Below are 20,119 nucleotides of genomic sequence, written 5' to 3'. Positions count from 1 at the left end.
TCTGTCACAGCAGTGAGATGTGGGACTCGAGATATGTTGCCAGTGAAGACGTGCTTCCCAACATCACCCCTGAATGGTCTAGCTCTAATTTTAAGGTTTATCCCCCTTGTTCTGGACTCTCCCACCAGAGGAAATAGTTTCTCTCTATCCACCCTATCAAATCCTTTAATCACCTTAAACTCCTCAATTAGATCACCCCTTAATCTCCTAAACTCAAGGGAATACAAGCCTTGTCCATGCAACCTGTCCTCATAATTTAACCCTTTTAGCCCTGGTATCTGGTGACTCTGCGCTGCACCCCCTCCAAGGCCATTATATCCTTCCTGAAGTACGATGCCCAGAGCTAAACACAGCACAAATGGGGTCTCACCAGAGCTCTGCACAGCTGAAAACCAGGCACTTGGGGTGAGGTACCAGAGGACTACTGCAGGCCAGTAAGAGTGAACACCTTCAGGGAATGAGGGAGGGGGGGGCGAGGGAGGGGGGGGCGAGGGAGGGGGGGGCGAGGGAGGGGGGGGCGAGGGAGGGGGGGGGCGAGGGAGGGGGGGGCGAGGGAGGGGGGGGCGAGGGAGGGGGGGCGAGGGAGGGGGGGGCGAGGGAGGGGGGGGGCGAGGGAGGGGGGGGCGAGGGAGGGGGGGGGCGAGGGAGGGGGGGGGCGAGGGAGGGGGGGGGCGAGGGAGGGGGGGGGCGAGGGAGGGGGGGGGCGAGGGAGGGGGGGGGCGAGGGAGGGGGGGGGCGAGGGAGGGGGGGGCGAGGGAGGGGGGGGCGAGGGAGGGGGGGGGCGAGGGAGGGGGGGGGCGAGGGAGGGGGGGGCGAGGGAGGGGGGGGCGGGGCGAGGAGGAGAGGGTGGAGAGGGAGCGAAGGAGAAGAGGGAGGAGAGAGAGAGAGAACGCAGCGGTGGGCATTTACCTTTGAAGAGCGGAGGCAGCACCGCGGTCCCGTGACAGCACACTCGGTTGCGGCAGGAGCTCGGGTCCCAGCTGAAGACCAGCAGCTTGAGTTGCTGCGAGTGCTCTAACTCGATGTTGAAGGTGTGGTCCAGGCTGAGGAATGGGTCCTGGCAGGTCAGCATGGCAGTGCGGGCCTTGCTCACCGCGTCGACCTGGATGGCGCAGAAGACGTCCTTCAGGCCGGCGCGGGGCAGCTTGACGCCCTCGATGCCGTACAGCCGGACGTTGATCAGGCCCGAGATGTACTGCAGGCACCGCAGCCGCTCGCTGCCGCCGTAGGGCCGGAAGGCGCCCGTGTCCAGCTTGACCGGGGCCGGACCGTCCTTCTCCGGCCGCCAGGCCCCCTCGGGCTTCTCCGACTTGGCGACGAGTTCTGGCGAGTCACCGTCGCTCAGGTAGCCGCCGGTGCCCAGCGCCCGCGAGCTCCGCTGCTTCTTCTGGCGCCGGAGGCTCCCGCGGGCGCACACGCTGCTGTCCAGGTGGTAGCGGCTGATGACGTTGCGGTCGGAGACGGCCAACGAGACCCCCGAAGATGGGGAGGAGGCCGGCGGTGGAGGGGAGGGCCCCACGCTCGGCTCCGGCCGGGCGCTTTCCGCGGCAGGAGCGCCGACCCCCCCACCGCCGCCGCCATCTTTGTCGTGGCGATTGGAGCGCGAGGTCCCCCTCAGACTCAGCTTGCGCCGCAGCTCCGGAAGCTTCTTCATTCTCATGGACAACTTGCGGACGGTGCCAGGGGACTTGACTCGGTCGGACAGCGAGCGGTGGGCCGCCACGCTCTTCTTGGCGGGCCTGGGGCTGGCCTGGGGCGAGCGGCCGCTCTCGGTCCGTGTGTCAGCCGCGCCATCTGTCGGAAACGGAGAAAGTGACAAGTTCAGCTCCAGTTAACGTACTGACCCCTGACCCCCCCCCACCGAGTGTTCAACTGATCCACCAAACCCACCACAAACAGCCCTGGGTCTGAAATCTGCCCCGGCACCAATGGGCACGACAGGCGGTTGGTTAAAGTTTCACAGCTTTGAGTGCTGCCGTTGCCCGAGACCCCCATCGAGCGAGTAACCCCTGTGCACAGCAAGATCCCACAAACAGCAATGAGATAAATGACCCCTACACTGACTCCTGATCCAGCAACGCCTCGATTTTAAAATACTCATCCTTGTTTTCAAATCCCTCCATGGCCTCGCCCCCTCCCTATCTCTGTAACCTCCTTTAGCCCTCAATTCTGGCCGCGTACATGCCCCACTTTCATCGTTCCACCACTGGCGGCCGTGCTTTCAGCTGCCTAGGCCCTAAGCTCTAGAATTCCCTCCCTCAACCTCTCCCCCTCTCTCTCCTCCTTTAAGACGCTCCTTAAATCAACCTCTTTGACCAAACTGTTTGGTCACCTATCCTTCTTTGGCTCGGTGTCAAATTTTGTCCATTTACGCTCCTGTGAAGTGCTTTGGACGTTTTACTACATTAAAGGCACCGTATAAATACAAGTTGTTGTTGTAGGGGGAGGAGAAAAAAAAAATCGCTCGGCAACCGACCCCCATCCAAAAAATAAATGAGGTGGGTCTCCACACAACTGGGAGCGCCAGCCCGTTACCTACTGAAGTAAATCGCCCACAGTGTGTCTGCTCAATGATACACCAATAACAGAATCTCTCCAACGCACAAACCGTAATCAGAAGCAAGAACTTGCATTTATATAGCGACTTTCACGACTTCACGCCATCCCAAAACGCTTCACAGCCAATGAAATACTTTTAAAATGTAGTCACTGTTGTAATGTAGGAAACGCGGCAGCCAATTTGCGCACAGCAAGATCCCACAAACAGCAATGAGATAAATGACCAGATAATCTGTTTTTAGTGATGTTGGTTGAAGGATTAGTATTGGCCAGGACACCGGGGAGCACTCTCCTGCTCTTATAGAATCATAAAAAGTTACAGCACAGGAGGCCATTCGGCCCACCTGTGTTCGTGCTGGCCGAAAAAGAGCGATCCAGCTTAATCCCACTTTCCAGCGGGCGCACACGCTGCTGTCCAGGTGGTCGCGGCTGATGACGTTGCGGTCGGAGACCATCGTGAAATGCAAGTTCTTGGTCCGTAGCCCTGTAAGTTACGGCACTTCAGGTGCACATCCAGGTACTTTTTAAATGAGTTGAGGGATTCTGCCTCTACCACCCTTTCAGGCAGTGAGTTCCAGACCTCCACCACCCTCTGGGTGAAAAAATTTCTCCTCAGCTCCCCTCTAATCCTTCTACCAATCACATTAAATCTATGCCCCCTGGTTATTGACCTCTCTGCTAATAGGGGAAATAGGTCCTTCCTATCCACTCTATCTGGTCCCATCATAATTTTATATTCCTCAATTAAATCTTCCCTCAGCTTCGTCTGTTCCAAAGATAACCTCAGCCTGTCCAATCTTTCCTCATAGCTAAAATTCTCCAGTCCTGGCATCATCCTCGTAAATCTCCTCTGTACCCTCTTTTATGCAATCACATCTTTCCTGTAATGTGGTGACCAGAACTGTACGCAGTACTCAAGCTGTGGCCTGACTAGTGTTTTATACAGTTCCAGCATAACCTCCCTGCTCTTATATTCTATGCCTCAGCTAATAAAGGAAAATATTCCATATGCCTTCTTAACCACCTTATCTACCTGTCCTGTTACCTTCAGGGATCTGTGGACATGCACTCCAAGGTCCCTCACTTCCTCTACACCTCTCAGTATCCTCCCATTTATTGTGTAGTCCCTTGCCTTGTTTGACCTCCTCAAATGCATTACCTCACACTTCTCCGGATTGAATTCCATTTGCCACTTTTCTGCCCACCTGACCAGTCCATTGATATTTTCCTCGAATAGTTGGCCGCGGGATCTTTTACATCCACCTGAGAGGGCAGATGGGGCTTAACGTCTCATCTAAAAGACGGCACCTCCGACAGAGCAGCACTCCCTCAGTACTGCACTGGGAGTGTCAGACTGGATTGTGTGCTCAAGTCCTAGAATCCACAACCTGAGTCAGAGGCAGGAGTGCTACTGACTGAGCTAAGCTGACACAGAGAGGTTTTCCACACTGATTTATTTCATAGGCCGACAACTCTCCCTCGAAGACTACATCATTTACTCACAGCCATTTCCTTCAAAATGACCCAGCACAAATTGATTCAACCCGGTAGAAGACTTCAGCAAATGCAACGTTAAAATAAACTTAATGTGAATTCTGATTATCCTATTACTTTGGAAAGGTCAGAAGATGATGAGTAATTTGTGCCCAATTTTGTGATGAGGCCTTCAGCCTGGCGTTGAACAGAAAAGTCTACTGACAATGTTCACTGCAGGTCAGTGCCCTGCATGAGCAGAGAGGAATCAAGGGAGAGAGAGAAAGAATGGGAGAAAAAGGCGGGATTGAGAGAAAAGGAAGAGAGGATGAATGGGAGGGAAAATGGTCCCTGCAGCGGGGGCGTGTGCAAGCTCAGGTCTGAGCAAAGGGCTGGACTTGGAACATTAAACTTCACAAGTTCATTGAAAAGTCCAGCAGAGTCTTCAGAAATGTTTGAAAAACTGTTCTCCGATCCTTAAAATGTAAGCGGGGGTCAGTAACATGGGGATAAGGAAGTGTCTGCGGATGTTGTCTATATGGACTGCCGGAGGGATTTCCTAAAGTTCCGCACAAAAGATTATTAGCGAAAATAAGAGCACGTGGAATTGGAGGTTACCTTGTGATGTGGGTTGGTAATTGAGAGGTAGGAAACAGAATAAGGATAAAGGGTTCGTTCTCCGATTGGTGGGGTGTGACAAGTGGTGTTCCCCAGGGATCTGTACTGGGGCCTCAACTTTTCACCATATTTATCAGTGACTTGGGTCCAGTTGGCGATCCAGGTTTGCTGATGACACTAAGTTAGGAGACACAGTAAGTTGTGTAGGTGGGAGTAGAGAGTTACAAAAGAACAGACAGGCTAAGCGAGTGGGCAGATGGAGTTCAATGTGGGAAAGTGTGAGGTCATCTACTTTGGATACAAGGAAGACAAATTGGAATATTTTCTTTATGGTAAGAGACTAGGAACTGTGGGGGAGCAAAGGGATTTGGGTGTCTATGTACACAAATCACTAAAAGATAGTGCACAGGTACAAAAAGTAATCAAAAAGGCAAATAGAATATTGGCCTCTCTCTCAAGCGCTGGAATGTAAAAATGGGGACGTTATGCTTCAGTTGTACAGTTCCTTGGTCAGACCCCGTCTGGAGTAATGCGTTCAAATTTGGGCAGTGAACCTCAGAAAGGATATATTAAGAAAAGAAAGAACTTGCATTTATATAGCACCTTTCACAACCTCAGGATGTCTCAAAGCGCTTTAGAGCCAATGAAGAGCTTTTGAAATGCAGTCACTGTTGTAATGTAGGAAACACGCAGCCAATTCGGAGGAGGTGCAGTGCAGATTCACCAGAATGATATCAGGGATTAACAGGAATCTACTGGCGGGTTAACAGATAGCAAATTGCCATTGGCAGGTACCTGTCCAATCGAGGTGATTTAATAGCTCTGGGCAGGATTATTGTGAGGTGGAGGAGAAGGTGGCAGAGTATGAGGTGCCATTGTACAGCAGCTAGATCACTAATATAACTCCTTAACCTTTTCAATGGAGAGTAATATAAGAGGACAGCAACAATGCATCCTGTCCAGGTAAGGTGGCCATCACTTTCAATGCTGCGACAAGCAACATTCATGATCTACAAGAGTTCTCTAAGAGGGAGCAGAGGTACTGTAGCAGAACCTGATACTGGGGAGTTGGTCAGTCCTTGGTCCCCAGTGCCCCAGAACTGACCGATGTCTTGGTAACCTCACAGAGGTATAATGTTGATTTGTTGACTCCTTAAGCTTTCGAACCAATATTAAGATCCAGTCAACACAACTATCAGTGAGGAAACATGACTAAACGTCACACTGGGATGGAACATGTTTGTATCCGATCCCAATGCTCACAGGCCTCAGAAGAATTCCAAGTGAAAACTGCTTCATTTCCTAAACGTCAAATGTGGTTTTGAAAGGAGAGGGACAGTGTCTGATCAAAGGGACCTATTTATGGTGCCAGCAAGCGTTGGGAGGGTGAGGGGAGCCTGGAGGGGGGTGGCTGAGTGAGCAGTAGGTGGGTCTCATGGAAAAAGTGAGCTTGGTGAGTGGAATCGAGGAGGGGTGGGGGGGTGGAGAGATAGGGGAGAAGCTACTGCCTGTGAGAGCTATCTTTTCAAACACAGTAAGCGTGCGAGAAAGAGACTCTCCCTTTACTTCAAACATTAATTCTGGTACAACAACAACTTGCATTTATACAGCGCCTTTAATATAGTAAAACGTCCCAAAGCCCTTCACAGGAGCGATAATCAGACACAATCTGACACTGAGCCACATAAGGAGATATAAGGATAGGTGACCAAAAGCTTGGTCAAAGAGGTGGGTTTTAAGGAGTGTCTTAAAGGAGGAGAGAGAGGGGGAGAGGTTTAGGGAGGGAATTCCAGAGCTCAGGGCCCAGGCAGCTGAAGGCTCCACCAATGGTGGAGTGATTAAAATCAGGGATGCGCAAGAGGCCAGAATTGGCACAGAGATCTCGGAGGGTTGTAGGGCTGGAGGAGGTTACAGAGGGGCGAGGCCATGGAGGGATTTGAAAATGAGGATGAGAATTTTAAAATCGAGGCGTTGCCAGTGTAGGTCAGCGAGCACAGATACAGGAGAATATCCCGTCAGCAAGGTCGTTGTGCAGGATAGGACAATCGACAACTCTTTGCTCCCATCCCGAGACCAGCTGTGTAGATGCGTCCACTGCCTCCTCCTCAACTCCCCACCCCCCCCCCCCCCGCCCTTGACCCCTCACCCTGGCCATGACCCCAAATCACTGGCACCTTCTCCCCCAACCCCCACTTGATTGCACCCGCGGCTTTGAGAATTCGAAGTTTAATAAAGCTGTCGGATTGTCGTAAAAATAATCATATTATACAGAATACAATGGATCTACCTTGTCTGAAAAACAAAGCTGTAATTATTCAGTCACACAGATTTCACACCGCTGTCTGCACAGCACATTTTGCTCATTATACTAATATCTTTTTACTCTGTTTGTGTAATTAAATACACTGGTTCCTAAACTCTGAGTGAAGGGAAGCTACACTGGTATAAATGGAAACACTTAGGCATCTGAATCAACCCCACCAGTCAGACATGGCCATTTCAAGGTTCACACATATATACAAACATACAAAATATCCAGAACCCTAACGACATTAATGTCCTTTAGGGAAGGAAACCTGCCGTCCTTAACCAGTCTGGCCTATATGTGACTCCAGCCCCACACCAACATTGTTAACTCTAAACTGCCCTCTGAAATGGCCCAGCAAACCAAATCGGTTGTCCATAAACCAGTACAAAGAATAAGGTCTGCAGCGGTTCAAGAAGGCAGCCCACCACCGCCTTCTCAGGGCAACTAGGGATGGGCAATAAAAGCCAGCCTTGGCAGTGATGCCCACATCCCGAGAATAAATAATGCAAAAATTGTGACACATCATTGTCCGCTGGCACCTGATAAAAATGTGCGAGAGACAATCTGATGTGGAATTATACGCACGGGTTAATCGCGAGCAGCAGCTGGGATTTATTCCTTACCTGACAGTTCGAGCTTGTGTGCACTGCTCCCCCCCTGACTCACACTCCAACATACGCCAACGAGTGGCACGGAGTCCGAAGTCCCTCGGGCATTGGGGGGTGAGGACTCGGCAGTGGTTCTTGTTGCCCGCAGCTCCTGTATTGTTTCAGTGCCACCTTGCGTTGTTGCGACGCAGCCGGACTTTTTCCGACCTTCGCTGGCGAGGGGCTCGGTCGGCCTTCTGCAGGCGGCCTCGGCCCCCGTCGGGCAGGGCACCTCGACATACCACTGAGCCCTGCTGGTCTCCGTCCTCCGGAGGAACGGCAGGGGGTCCTCGTCCTCCGGGATGGGGTTGTACCAAATTTCGCCTTCCTCGATGGCGCCCTTGGTCCTTCTCGCTTCATCGGAGATCTGCCCCGCAGGACTGGGGCCGTGTTCTCTGCTGGGTCGTTTCGCCAGGCCTTTCGGGCTCATGTTACCGCCAGGATAGTCGGCACCACCGATGGCAAAGTTCTCAACCGCACTGGAGGGCAGTACCGCCACACTGGGGTTTCTGGGTGAACCGGTTAAGTTGGTTCTATCTGTCCATGTTTCACTGCTCTCACACTTTGCAACCTGGCCTGTTTCTGGACTTGTTGTGGTAGGAGTTTTCTCCAAAACATCGGATTCTAAATGGAGAAAAAAGAAACAAATGCTCGTTAGGAACCAGATAACCACAGTTAACGAGCACAAACAGAAAACTGCATCAATTAGAAAAAGATCAGATTAGCCTATCAGGCCACATTTTCACCTTTCTCGTAAAGCTCCCTCTACACTGTCCCATCAAACACTCCCAGGGCAGGTACAGCACGGGTTAGATACAGAGTAAAGCTCCCTCCACACTGTCCCATCAAACACTCCCAGGGCAGATACAGCACGGGTTAGATACAGAGTAAAGCTCCCTCTGCACTGTCCCATCAAACACTCCCAGGGCAGGTACAGCACGGGTTAGATACAGAGTAAAGCTCCCTCCACACTGTCCCATCAAACACTCCCAGGGCAGATACAGCACGGGTTAGATACAGAGTAAAGCTCCCTCTACATTGTCCCATCAAACACTCCCAGGGCAGGTACAGCATGGGTTAGATACAGAGTAAAGCTCCCTCTACACTGTCCCATGGCGGGTACAAGTGTAATTTGCCCAATGAGCCATCCTGTTTCCTTTAGCAGATGGGCCAAATGCTATCATGGATCCTGGTTATTAGAGGTACAAAATATTCTTTCCCCAGATCCTCTTCAATCACAGTGGAAGCTTCATTAAATCCTTTGATACTATAAATAATAGCTTCAGGTTCAGTAACAATTATCACAGTGGAAATACTTCAGCTGAAGATGTTAGCCGTGGTTTAGTGGCAGCACTCTTGCCTGAGTCAGAAGGTTGTGGGCTCAGCTCATCCGCTGCTGAAACCCTCATCCATGCCTGCCTTTGTTACCTCCACACTGGACTATTCCAATGGTCTTCTGGCCGGCCTCCCATCTTCTACCCTCCGTAAATTTGAGCTCATCCAGAACTCTGCTACCCTTATCCTAACTCGCACCAAGTCCTGTTCTCCCATCACCCCCTGTGCTCACTGACCTACACTGGCTCCCGGTCCGGAAACGCCTCGATTTTAAAATTCTCATCCTTGTTTTCCAATCCCTCCATGGCCTCGCCCCTCCCTATCTCTGTAACCTCCTCCAGCCCCTACAACCCTCCGAGATCTCTGCGCTCCTCCAATTCTGGCCTCTTGTCCATCCCTGATTTTAATCGCTCCACCATTGGCGGCCGTGCCTTCAGCTGCCTGGGCCCTGAGCTCTGGAATTCCCTCCCTAAACCTCTCCGCCTCCCTACCTCTCTCTCTTCCTTTAAGACGCTCCTTAAAACTTACCTCTTTGACCAAGCTTTTGGCCATCTTTCTTAATACCTCTTTATGTGGCTCGTTGTTTAGTTTTGTTTGATAATCGCTCCTGTGAAGCGCCTTGGGACGTTTTACTACATTAAAGGTGCTATATAAATGCAAGTTGTTGTTGTTGTTGTTTAAGCCCCACTCCAGAGACTTGAGTACAAAATCACTTGAGTACACCTCAGTGCAGTACTGAGGGAGTGCTGCACTGTCAGAAGTGCCTTCTTTTGGGTGGGACGTTAAACCGCGGCCTCGTCTGCACCCTCATGTGAACGTGAAAGATCCCATGGCACTATTCCAAGAAAAGCAGTGGAGTGCTCGCTGGAGCCCTGGCCAATATTTATCCCTCAACCAACATCACCAAAAAAACAGATCATCTGGTCATTTGAATTTGAATGTGGGATCTTGCTGTGCGCAAATTGGCTGCCGTGTTTCCTACATTACAACAGTGAATACACTTCAAAAGTACTTCATTGGCTTGTAAAGCGCTTTGGGACATCCTGAGGTCGTGAAAGGCGCTATATAAATGCAAGTCTTTCTTTTGTTTCTTTTTTCAGGCAGTGACTGGGCTGGTGACAGCAGTCCTGAGCCCTACCTGATCAGAATGCGATGCAGGGAGACGATGGAATATTTCGACTGCACAAGGAGGTTTATGTTGCCTTGGCCGCTTACTGTCCAAACTCAAAACCTCAGGAGAATCCCAAGAAACTTCAGCTGAAGATCTCAGGCTCAGAGTCCGTTGGAAACAGCAGCACAGCTGCCCACATCTCCTGAGCAGATCGGACGCACGGGGCCTCGGCTCTGGTCAAGCTGTTCCCGCGCAAAGAGTAATAGCTCCACAAACTCTGCCTCACCGAAAAATCTAATCACAGCGTTGGATCAAAATCAACCACTTGGAGCTTTCTATTTATTTCTATCGCAAGCCCTGTGCAATCACTGGCGAGAGGTTTGTTGGGATGCCTGGTTTCCAGAGGTCAAGATGACCACTGGTAAGAACGTTGGGCAAGGAGCACCCGGCCGTTTGACCTTCCAACTTCGACTGACTCCCTCCCCAAATTCTGTTGGTCATCACAGCCGAGGACCCGGACACGTGATGGTCCCAGCGCAGATCACGTGACAGCCATCGCCATCCAGGGCAGAATCCCACCTAATTTTCTTCCCCCTTAGTCCAGTAACAGATTGCAGTTCCCTCACTGAGGTCAGCCAACTCGGCATGGACCAAACTCAGCTCTTTTATATTTTGCTGGTGGAAGGAGGCAGAGTGCGACAGGTGAAACTTTGTACTCCAAATGTGGCCACTGTTTATTTAGTAATGTGTCGCCGTCAGTACTGCACTGTGTGTCAGCCATGGCTCAGTGGTAGCGCTCTCGCCTCTGAGTCAGAAGGTTGTGGGTTCAAGTCCCCCCTCCTGAGCACAAAATCTAGGCTGACACTCCAGTACTGAGGGAGCATGGGTCTTTGAGGTGTTAAACCAAAGCCTGTCTGACCTCTGAGGTGGAAGTAAAAGATCCCATGGCATTATTTGAAGAACAGGGGAGATCTCCCTGGCATCTGGGCCAATATTAAAACAGATTATCTGGTCATTATCACATTGCTGTTTGTGGGATCTTGCTGTGCGCAAATTACCTGCCTCGTTTCCTACATTACTACACTGCGAACGAACTTCATTGGCTGTAAAGCGCTTTGGGACGTCCTGAGCTTGTGAAAGGCACTATATAAATGCAAGACTTTCTTTAATTATGCTGAGTGGTTTGAGGAAGTTAAATCTCTATCTGTATGCATCAAGGAGAGAAACACAAAAACAAGAACAGCAAAAGAATGTGTTAATAAGTTAAAGGACAGCCATCCTGGAAGGGCTGCACCATTATTTAAATAAGGAGGGAAGTTCTAGATGAACAAGTGCCGAACTTAGACAAGTTGGGGACAGGTTTCAACTTTCTGCCTGGCGTAGAACTGGTGTTGCAGATCGGCCGGCTGGTATAGAAAACGCTTATTTGAGATCTGTGGTGTTGGCCTGGCCTCAATGAAACCACCACAGTAGCAAGTAAAAGCTACTGGTGTGTGTGTGTGTGTGTGAGAGAGAGAGAGATTACTGCTGGTGTACGAAAAAGAAAGGCAATCAATCCTCTGTTACAAAAGCAGATAATTTTGTCAAATCCTAGAATGTCCCAGTAGAGAAACAGGCCATTCAGCCCATTAATCCTGTGCCAGATTACATCACATGAGCCGAGTCTAATCCTACTGTCCTGCTCTCTCACCATACCCTTTAAGATTCCTCTTTTTCAAGCAACTATCTAATTCCGTTTTACAGTGGAATGTATGACTTGCTTCAGACAGTTCCACATTCTAACCACCCTCTGTGTAAAGAAATATCTTCTACCATTCCCTTGAATACTTTTAGTGATGATTGGAAATGTGTGTCTTCTCGTTACCGTCTCTCCAACCAATGGAAACAATCACTCTTTGCCTCATCAGAACTCTTCGTAATCTTGAAAACAACTTGTATTTATACCGTTAACGTCATAAAATGTCCTAAGGTGCTTCACAGGAGCGTAATCAGACAAAAACTGACATCGAGCCAAAGAAGGAGACATTAGGACAAGTGACCAAAAGCTTGGCCGAAGAGCTAGGTTTTAAGGAGCATCTTAACGGAGAGAGATGTGAGAGAGGAAGAGGTTGAGGCCTTGACAGTTGAGTGCACGACTGCCAATGGTGGGGCAAAGGAAGTGGAGGATGGACAAGAGGCCAGAGTTGGAGTAGGGCAGAGTTCTCGGAGGGTGGTAAGACACTCCTTGACCTTCTCAACCCCAGTGAACAAAGCCCTAATTTCTTAAGTCTCCCTGTGTAACTGTACACAATACTCCAACTGAGGCCTAGCCTTGGTCAAGTTCAACATTAACCCTTCCCTTTCGTATTCTGTAGCCTCACCTGAATACTCCAGGAACATCGGTCCTGAGAGACGTCAGGTTTGAACATCATGCACGAGGAACAAAGCTGACGCAAACAGCCAGCCACCTCCGGACTGTAGAGGACACCCCAGAGAGCACACAGTGGGGGTGTCAGGGGTCGGGGGAAAAGGACGGCATCCTGGGTGGGACAGCTGTAATATTTCAAATGGTGCAGAGAGTGAGCGGTGCGCTCAATCCAGCTCAAAGTCTGGAGACCTTGCAGGAAAGGGAAAGAAAAGAAAAATACCAACTGCCAACTTTTTAATAAAAGCAACCTGGGACCAAGATAAACACAGAGGCCGTATCCATTAGCAACACTGCCTCAATAATGTCACTGGTCAGACACCCAGACTCCCCGGCATTCGCTGAAATTATTGTGGTGATTTAACAGGCTGCCTTGGGATGGACGACGTACAATAGTTACTGGGGATTTAAACCCCGACACAAACCAAAAGAGTGTAGGACAGGGGGGGCAATGGGGAGAGGGGGCGATGGGGCGATGGGGAGAGGGGGCGATGGGGAGAGGGGGCGATGGGGAGAGGGGGCGATGGGGAGAGGGGGCGATGGGGAGAGGGTAGGGGAGAGGTGGCGATGGGGAGATGAAGAGGGGGTAAGGGGAGAGGGGACGATGGGGAGAGGGTACAGGGAGAGGTGGCGATGGGGAGAGGGTATGGGGAGAGGGGGCGAGGGAGAGATGGCGATGGGAAGAGGGGGCGAGGGAGAGCGAATGGCACTGGAAGCAAATGCAACAAGTCCCAAGGCTTCATTTTGACAACATTCTGTAAAACCTCGGGAAGATTTGATGAAATCTCTAAAATCTCAAATCTTAGCCATTCCAGAACAGCGTGAATCCACGTCCAACTCTCCACCGATTTAAAGTGTCTGCAATTCACTGATGAAGCTCCAATACTTCTCAACCTGCCAAAATTCTATCAGAGGGAGGGAGCCTCCTCAACAGTGTTGGCCGAGGACTTATCATGCTTTTTTTATGCGGAAAAATTAAGAATTCAGACAATTTAATTGCTAGAAACTTTTTTAATTCAAGAAGCTTTCTTGTTATCTCAAATGCTTTGTGGATTACAGCCAGGCAATTGCTGAATAATGTTCCGTTGTGGATTAAGAACACATTATATTTGTGAAGTAAAAAACAGTCCAGGAGCTGGAATGCAGAGAGAGTCCAAATCCTTCACATGGGGGATAATGGCAGAAACAGGTGGAGAGATGGCAGCAAAGGATTCTGGCCTCACTGGTGAATTTCCAAAGTAAATGAAGGAGTTCATCGCCCGCACTCACTCTGCAACTCCATATCCTCCAGCAGTGTACAGTCCAGGTATATCGACGGTACACCACATTCTGTAACAGCGTACAGTCCAGGTATATCGACGGTACACCACATCCTGTAACAGTGTACAGTCCAGGTATATCATCAGTACACCACATTCTGTAACAGTGTACAGTCCAGGTATATCATCAGTACACCACATTCTGTAACAGTGTACAGTCCAGGTATATCATCAGTACACCACATCCTGTAACAGTGTACAGTCCAGGTATATCATCAGTACACCACATCCTGTAACAGTGTACAGTCCAGGTATATCATCAGTACACCACATTCTGTAACAGTGTACAGTCCAGGTATATCATCAGTACACCACATCCTGTAACAGTGTACAGTCCATGTATATCGCCAGTACACCACATCCTGTAACAGTGTACAGTCCAGGTATATCATCAGTACACCACATCCTGTAACAGTGTACAGTCCAGGTATATCATCAGTACACCACATTCTGTAACAGTGTACAGTCCAGGTATATCATCAGTACACCACATTCTGTAACAGTGTACAGTCCAGGTATATCATCAGTACACCACATTCTGTAACAGTGTACAGTCCAGGTATATCATCAGTACACCACATCCTGTAACAGTGTACAGTCCAGGTATATCGCCGGTACACCACATCCTGTAACAGCGTACAGTCCAGGTATATCGCCGGTACACCACATCCTGTAACAGCGTACAGTCCAGGTATATCATCAGTACACCACATCCTGTAACAGTGTACAGTCCAGGTATATCGCCAGTACACCACATCCTGTAACAGTGTACAGTCCAGGTATATCGACGGTACACCACATCCTGTAACAGTGTACAGTCCAGGTATATCGCCAGTACACCACATCCGGTAACAGCGTACAGTCCAGGTATATCCCTGTTACACCACATCCTGTAATAGTGTACTGTCCAGGTATTGTGTTCAAACCAAGACTTGTCATACCATCACCTACTGAACTACATTCTTCTGGGTCTCAAAACTCCCTCCTTCCGTTCCCCCTTCCTTCCTTTACCTCACTCCCTCCTTCCGTTCCCCCTTCCTTCCTTTACCTCACTCCCTCCTTCCGTTCCCCCTTCCTTCCTTTACCTCACTCCCTCCTTCCGTTCCCCCTTCCTTCCTTTACCTCACTCCCTCCTTCCGTTCCCCCTTCCTTCCTTTACCTCACTCCCTCCTTCCGTTCCCCCTTCCTTCCTTTACCTCACTCCCTCCTTCCGTTCCCCCTTCCTTCCTTTACCTCACTCCCTCCTTCCGTTCCCCCTTCCTTCCTTCTCTCGCTCCCTCCTCCCCTGCTGTTGTCCTTTCCTATAGGCTGCGGGCCCTTCACACCCACTCCTCAATCCTGAAAAAAACCTGCGTTCTTGGCTGTGAGCGTCAGGCCCGGGCGGGGACAGGATCGGGATTAAAATCACAGGAGAGGGAAGCACCTTCCCAGAGAATTAGCCCCATGGAAAATAAAACTGCACCCTGGTTATAAATGATCAGGTCACGTGACGCAGCATTAAGGACTGCTGGCTCTGATTTAGTACTTGGATCGTCCCCAGTTGGGTTATTTTAATACTGAGGTTCTAATTCCTGAATATATTCAAGGTTACTGATGGATTGCAGTGCCCATTTGTAACAGTGATTCACCTTGTGCCAGCTCAGTCCCCTGAGCTGAGCCCACAGCAGCCCCTGGCGTACAGCACAGAGGACTGACTCGGTGACCCCGGTCTGCGCTGTCGGAGGTGCCACCTTTCGGATGAGACGTTAAACCGAGGCCTTGCCTGCCCCCTAGGGTGAATGTAAAAGATCACATGGCACTATTCGAAGAAGAGCAGGGGAGTTTTCCCCGATGTCCTGGCCAATATTTATCCCTCAACCAACATCACTAAAAACAGATTATCTGATCATTACCTCGTTGCCATTTGTGGGATCTTGCTGTGCGCAAATTGGCTGCCCCGTTTCCTACATTACAACAGTGACTACACTTCAAAAAGTGGCTGTAAAGCAGTCTGGAGCGTCCTGAGGTCGTGAAAGGCGCTATATAAATGCAAGTCTGTCTTTCTTTCGTCTTCCATGCCTGTCCGAGACCAATGGGCTCATTCTCAGGCACTATTCCGTGGGCACTCCCCCAGTGTGGCCATTCTCTATGTGCGAGGATATTCGACCATGGGGGGGGGGGGGGGGGGGGGGGGGGAAAGAGAGAGAGAAAACCACATTATCCTCATACGCACGTTCCAGCAGGGGGTGTGGGCAGTGATGAGGAGTGGGAACCTTGGCTGGTTTCACTTTCCTTCCTTCTGCAACCCCCCCCCGCGACTTACCGCGATCGGCTAATTCGGTACAGACCTGGAACGGGGCGGGGTCGGGTCGGGGGGGGGGGGTCTTGCCAGTCGGTCACACCGGGCAGTGCGCCTGCCCGCTGAGCCGCCAGCTGCAACTTTTGAGTCAAAACCTTCGGCTCGAAGAGGCTGCCACTCTGTCGAGAGGTAACAAGCGATGCTCGAGAGTTCATAAACACAGGCAGCTGCAGCCTGCGGGACTGCCAGGAGCGAAAGAGAAACAGCAGGCCCCCTTTTTTCCCTTCAGCTTCCTAAAACTTGGCTCCCTGTTTTCCGAGACCTGCCCGCTCGGAACACAAAGGAGGGTCTGTGGCGAGGGAACTGCCCCTGCGAGGCAGTCCCCGCATGGAACTGAAGGTTCCATTCACATGTACAGTCCGTGAGAACGAGGTCAGTTCAGGCTGCCTGCCAGATTTAACAGGCATCAGCGGAAGTTTAATCACAACTGGAAGCTCAAGCTGACGTTTAAAATTAGAACACTGCAATAAGCGGTCTATTATGTGGGAGGCAGGTTCGGGTTAACAACATCAGAGCATGATAAGCATGCAGCGACGGCCTGTGCCACAGAATGAAGCAGCGTCTGTGAATTGAACTAAATTACAGCGGAGGGGGATTAAAAAATGGCCTAAATTGGAAAATTCTGCCTGTGGCTTCGGGTGGCACAGAGGGTTAGAACACTGCCCTTTCACCTCTGGGAACTGAACCAGCTCTCTCTCTCTCTCTCTCTGATCCCATGTCTCAAATAAGTCCTAGTGGATACCAGTCCACGAGACAAATTGCCTGTAATTTGCCACAAATCAGAGCGATCTCACTCAGAGAAGCTAAAATGTCTGATGTCAAGATAAGGACAGAGGAAAGGTCATTTGAGGATTGCATTAAGGGGCACTGCAGGGGCCAATGAAGTGACAGCTTTCAAAATAATTAACCCGTGGCTTTCGGGAGTTGGCAGCATCTGAAGCAGAGGCTGTCTGCAAAAGTCAGGTGTGTGTTTGAGTGGCGGTGAATTCTCAGGCTTGGACCGTTCCCACAGCGAGCCAAGGAGGAGACTGGCCATTCACCCCAACAACAACTCGCATTTTTACAGTGCCTTCAAACAGGGAGAAACACCCCAAAGCACTTCAGAGGAGCAAGGAAAGCAATGGAGGCCAAGCCAAAGATGGAGAGATTAGGAGGGGCGGCCAAAAGCTTGGTCGCAGAGGTGGGTTTGGAGGAGGATGGTAAAGGATGGGAGAGGGGTGGAGGGTCTTAGGGAGGGAATTCCAGAGCGTAGGGCCGAGACAGCTGATGGCCGCCAATGGTGGGGAGGGCAGGGGCATTGAAAGGAGTGGAGGTGCTTAAGAGGCCAGAGTTGGAGGAATGTAGAGATCTCGGAGGGTTGTAGGCCTGGGGGAGGTTACAGAGATAGGGAGGGGTGAGGCCGTGGAGGGGTTTGAACAGGAGGATGAAAATTTTAAATTTGAGGCATCTGCGAGCTCAGGGGTGGTGGGTGATCGGGATGCACAGTGGTCTGCAAAGACTGAGGGGAGGAATTCCCAAGCTCAATGTCCTGAGGCCAGAGTCAGAAGGAGAGAGAGTTCAAGAGGGTTGTCGAGCTGGATCTAGTCACAAGGAGGGTGCGGGGAGAAGGAATCAGCAATTCACTTTTCCACCTTCATTCTTTCCCAGGACATTGAACTCGGGAACTCCTAACTTCACTGTAACACACACCTTGGTAGCTGGTTACAACTGTTTGCCGTCCAGAGAATACCATTGAACCATAGGCGTTTACAGGACAGGAAAAGGCCATTCGGCCCATCGAGTCCGTGATGGCTCTTTGCGAGAGCAATACAAAACTAATCCCACTTCTCCGCACTCCCCATAGCCGTGTACTGGATAATTATTTATCCAATTTTCCCTTAAAGGGTGCAACGGTCCGTGCCTCAACCACTCCCTTTGGCAAAGCAACCCAGGCTCCAACAACCCTTTGTGTAAAGAAATATCTCCCAACCTCTCTCCTCACTCTCAGCAACAAGTTTAAACTGATAAGCCCTAGTCACTGAATCCCCAGCCAGATGAAATAGCCTTTCCCCATCCACTCCATCAAAACCCTACAGAATTTTAAAAACCTCTATTAAATCTCCTTCTCGATACCGGTGGAAAATAGTCTCAGTGTCTCGAGTCTCTCCTCGTAACCAAAGCGGGGAAAATAAGCTAGTGTTTCCTTCTCAATGCACCCTCACTGTGACTAAATCAAGGCTCCTCGGCCCACTTTAGCACATTCTTTCCCAGCACCTCAAGCTGCGAAACTCCTTCCCCTCCCTCAGGCTTCTCTTCCTCCTGTTCTAAAACCCAGTCTTGGCCTCGAGTGTGCGTCCTGGCTCCATTCACCTTGTCTTCTCTGCTACTCCTTTCAGTCTTGGCAGGGTCCTGCCCTGTGGGCCTGACACACTGCACAATATTTCCACCATTGGCTCCTGTTAACTTAATAAACTATTTCCCACAGCATCTTACTCACTGATCAGGAATTCAGAGTGAAATATCAACAAGAACTTCCTGAGCACAATGTCTTAAATAGTTCCAATTATAACGGAGCTCGCTGAAATTGGAGCATGTCGAGGATACTTTGAACTCGTTGCAGATTAGTCGATCACAGAAGTGACTGACCATATATGGAGAGTGACCGAGTGCAGTCAGGACTGGTCACAATCTCCAGGACCGAGAGAAGACCTTTAAACCCAACTAGCCCACCTCCTCCGGATAGCTCGGTCTGCCCTCTCACTGACCTGCCCTCTCACCATATCCCTCACCAAAGTCTCTGCTACCCGCTGCGCTCTCGCTTTCGAGATCATTGCCCGGTCACAGTCACAACTTCCTTTCATGATCCAAACATTCCTCTTTTCAAACTTGGCCTTTCCTGGTATTCGCTCCTTTCAGGAACGTGACCAATTCTGTCAATTAGGAACAGAGGAACAAGGGAAAGACCAAGATCCATCTAGTTTGCCTTCTACCATCCTGGTAGTTGCATGAGGCAAAGATTATGTGGAATTACATAGAATTTACGGCACAGATACAGGCCATTCGGACCTACTGGTCCGTGCCAGTGTTTATGCTCCACATGAGCTGCCTCCCACCCTACTTCATCTCACTCTATCAAGATATCATAGCAGGGACAGCACAGGAGGTGGCCATTCGGCCCATCGTGCTTGTGCCGGCTCTTTGAAAGAACTATCCAATTAGTCCCATTCCCCTGCTCTTTCCCCATAGCCCTGTAAATTTTTTCCCTTCAAGTATTTATCCAATTCCCTTTTGAAAGTTACTGTTGAATCTGCTTCCACCGCCCTTTCAGACAGTGAATTCCAGATCATCACAACTCGCTGCGTAAAAAAATGTTTCCTCGTGTTGCCTCTGGCTCTTTTGCCGATCACCTTAAATCTGTATCCTCTGGTTACCGACCCTTCTGCCACTGGAAACAGTTTCTCCTTATTTACTCTGTCAAAACTATTCCTGATCCTTCTATTCCTTTCTCCCTCGTGTGTTTATCCAGCATCCTCTTAAATACATCTATGCTATTCGTCTCAACTACTCCATGTGGTAGTGAGTTCCACATTCACACCATTCCCTGACTAAAGAAGTTTCTCCTGAATTCCTTATTGGATTTATTAGTGACTGTCTTATATTTATGAGCTCTGGTTTTAGACTCCCCCACAAGTGGAAACATCTTCTCTGCGTCTACTCTGCGTCACAATTTTAAAGAGCTCTATCCAGTCACCTCTCAGCCTTCTGGAGAAAAGAGCCCCAGCCTTTCCTGATACTTGTGATAATGGAGATGGTGATAGTCATAGCGATCGATCTCTATCAGTGAGTCTCCAACAGACCCAGACATGAGGTGAGGAAAACCCCAGCGATGGAGATTTGGGAACCGTAGGTCCAAAGCCGCCTGTTCCTCCCAGTCCTGTTACACTCACCACACGTCATGCCTCAAATTACTCATATATTGTATCCCAAAATATTATTTCCTGAAAGAAAATCGATCTAATTTGCATTTG

At 50.1% G+C, this 20,119-nt stretch overlaps 1 protein-coding gene across 1 annotated transcript in view; it reads right to left on the bottom strand.

The window, feature by feature from the left end:
- The window catches only part of LOC137304254 (rho GTPase-activating protein SYDE2-like), a 51,013-nt gene that overhangs the window by 2,765 nt on the left and 28,129 nt on the right, over positions 1 to 20,119 (bottom strand). Inside the window, exons 2-3 of the mRNA XM_067972807.1 lie at positions 7,582 to 8,229; positions 910 to 1,794 (exon numbers count right to left, since the gene is read on the bottom strand). Of these exons, the coding sequence (XP_067828908.1) occupies positions 910 to 1,794; positions 7,582 to 8,229 (1,533 nt within the window). The remainder of the gene's footprint in view (positions 1 to 909; positions 1,795 to 7,581; positions 8,230 to 20,119) is intronic.

The sequence above is a fragment of the Heptranchias perlo genome, chromosome 37, assembly GCF_035084215.1.
Source record: "Heptranchias perlo isolate sHepPer1 chromosome 37, sHepPer1.hap1, whole genome shotgun sequence".
Lineage (NCBI taxonomy): Eukaryota > Metazoa > Chordata > Chondrichthyes > Hexanchiformes > Hexanchidae > Heptranchias > Heptranchias perlo.
The sequence above is the reverse complement of the archived record's forward strand: the minus strand, read 5'-3'. Positions and strand labels throughout refer to the sequence as shown.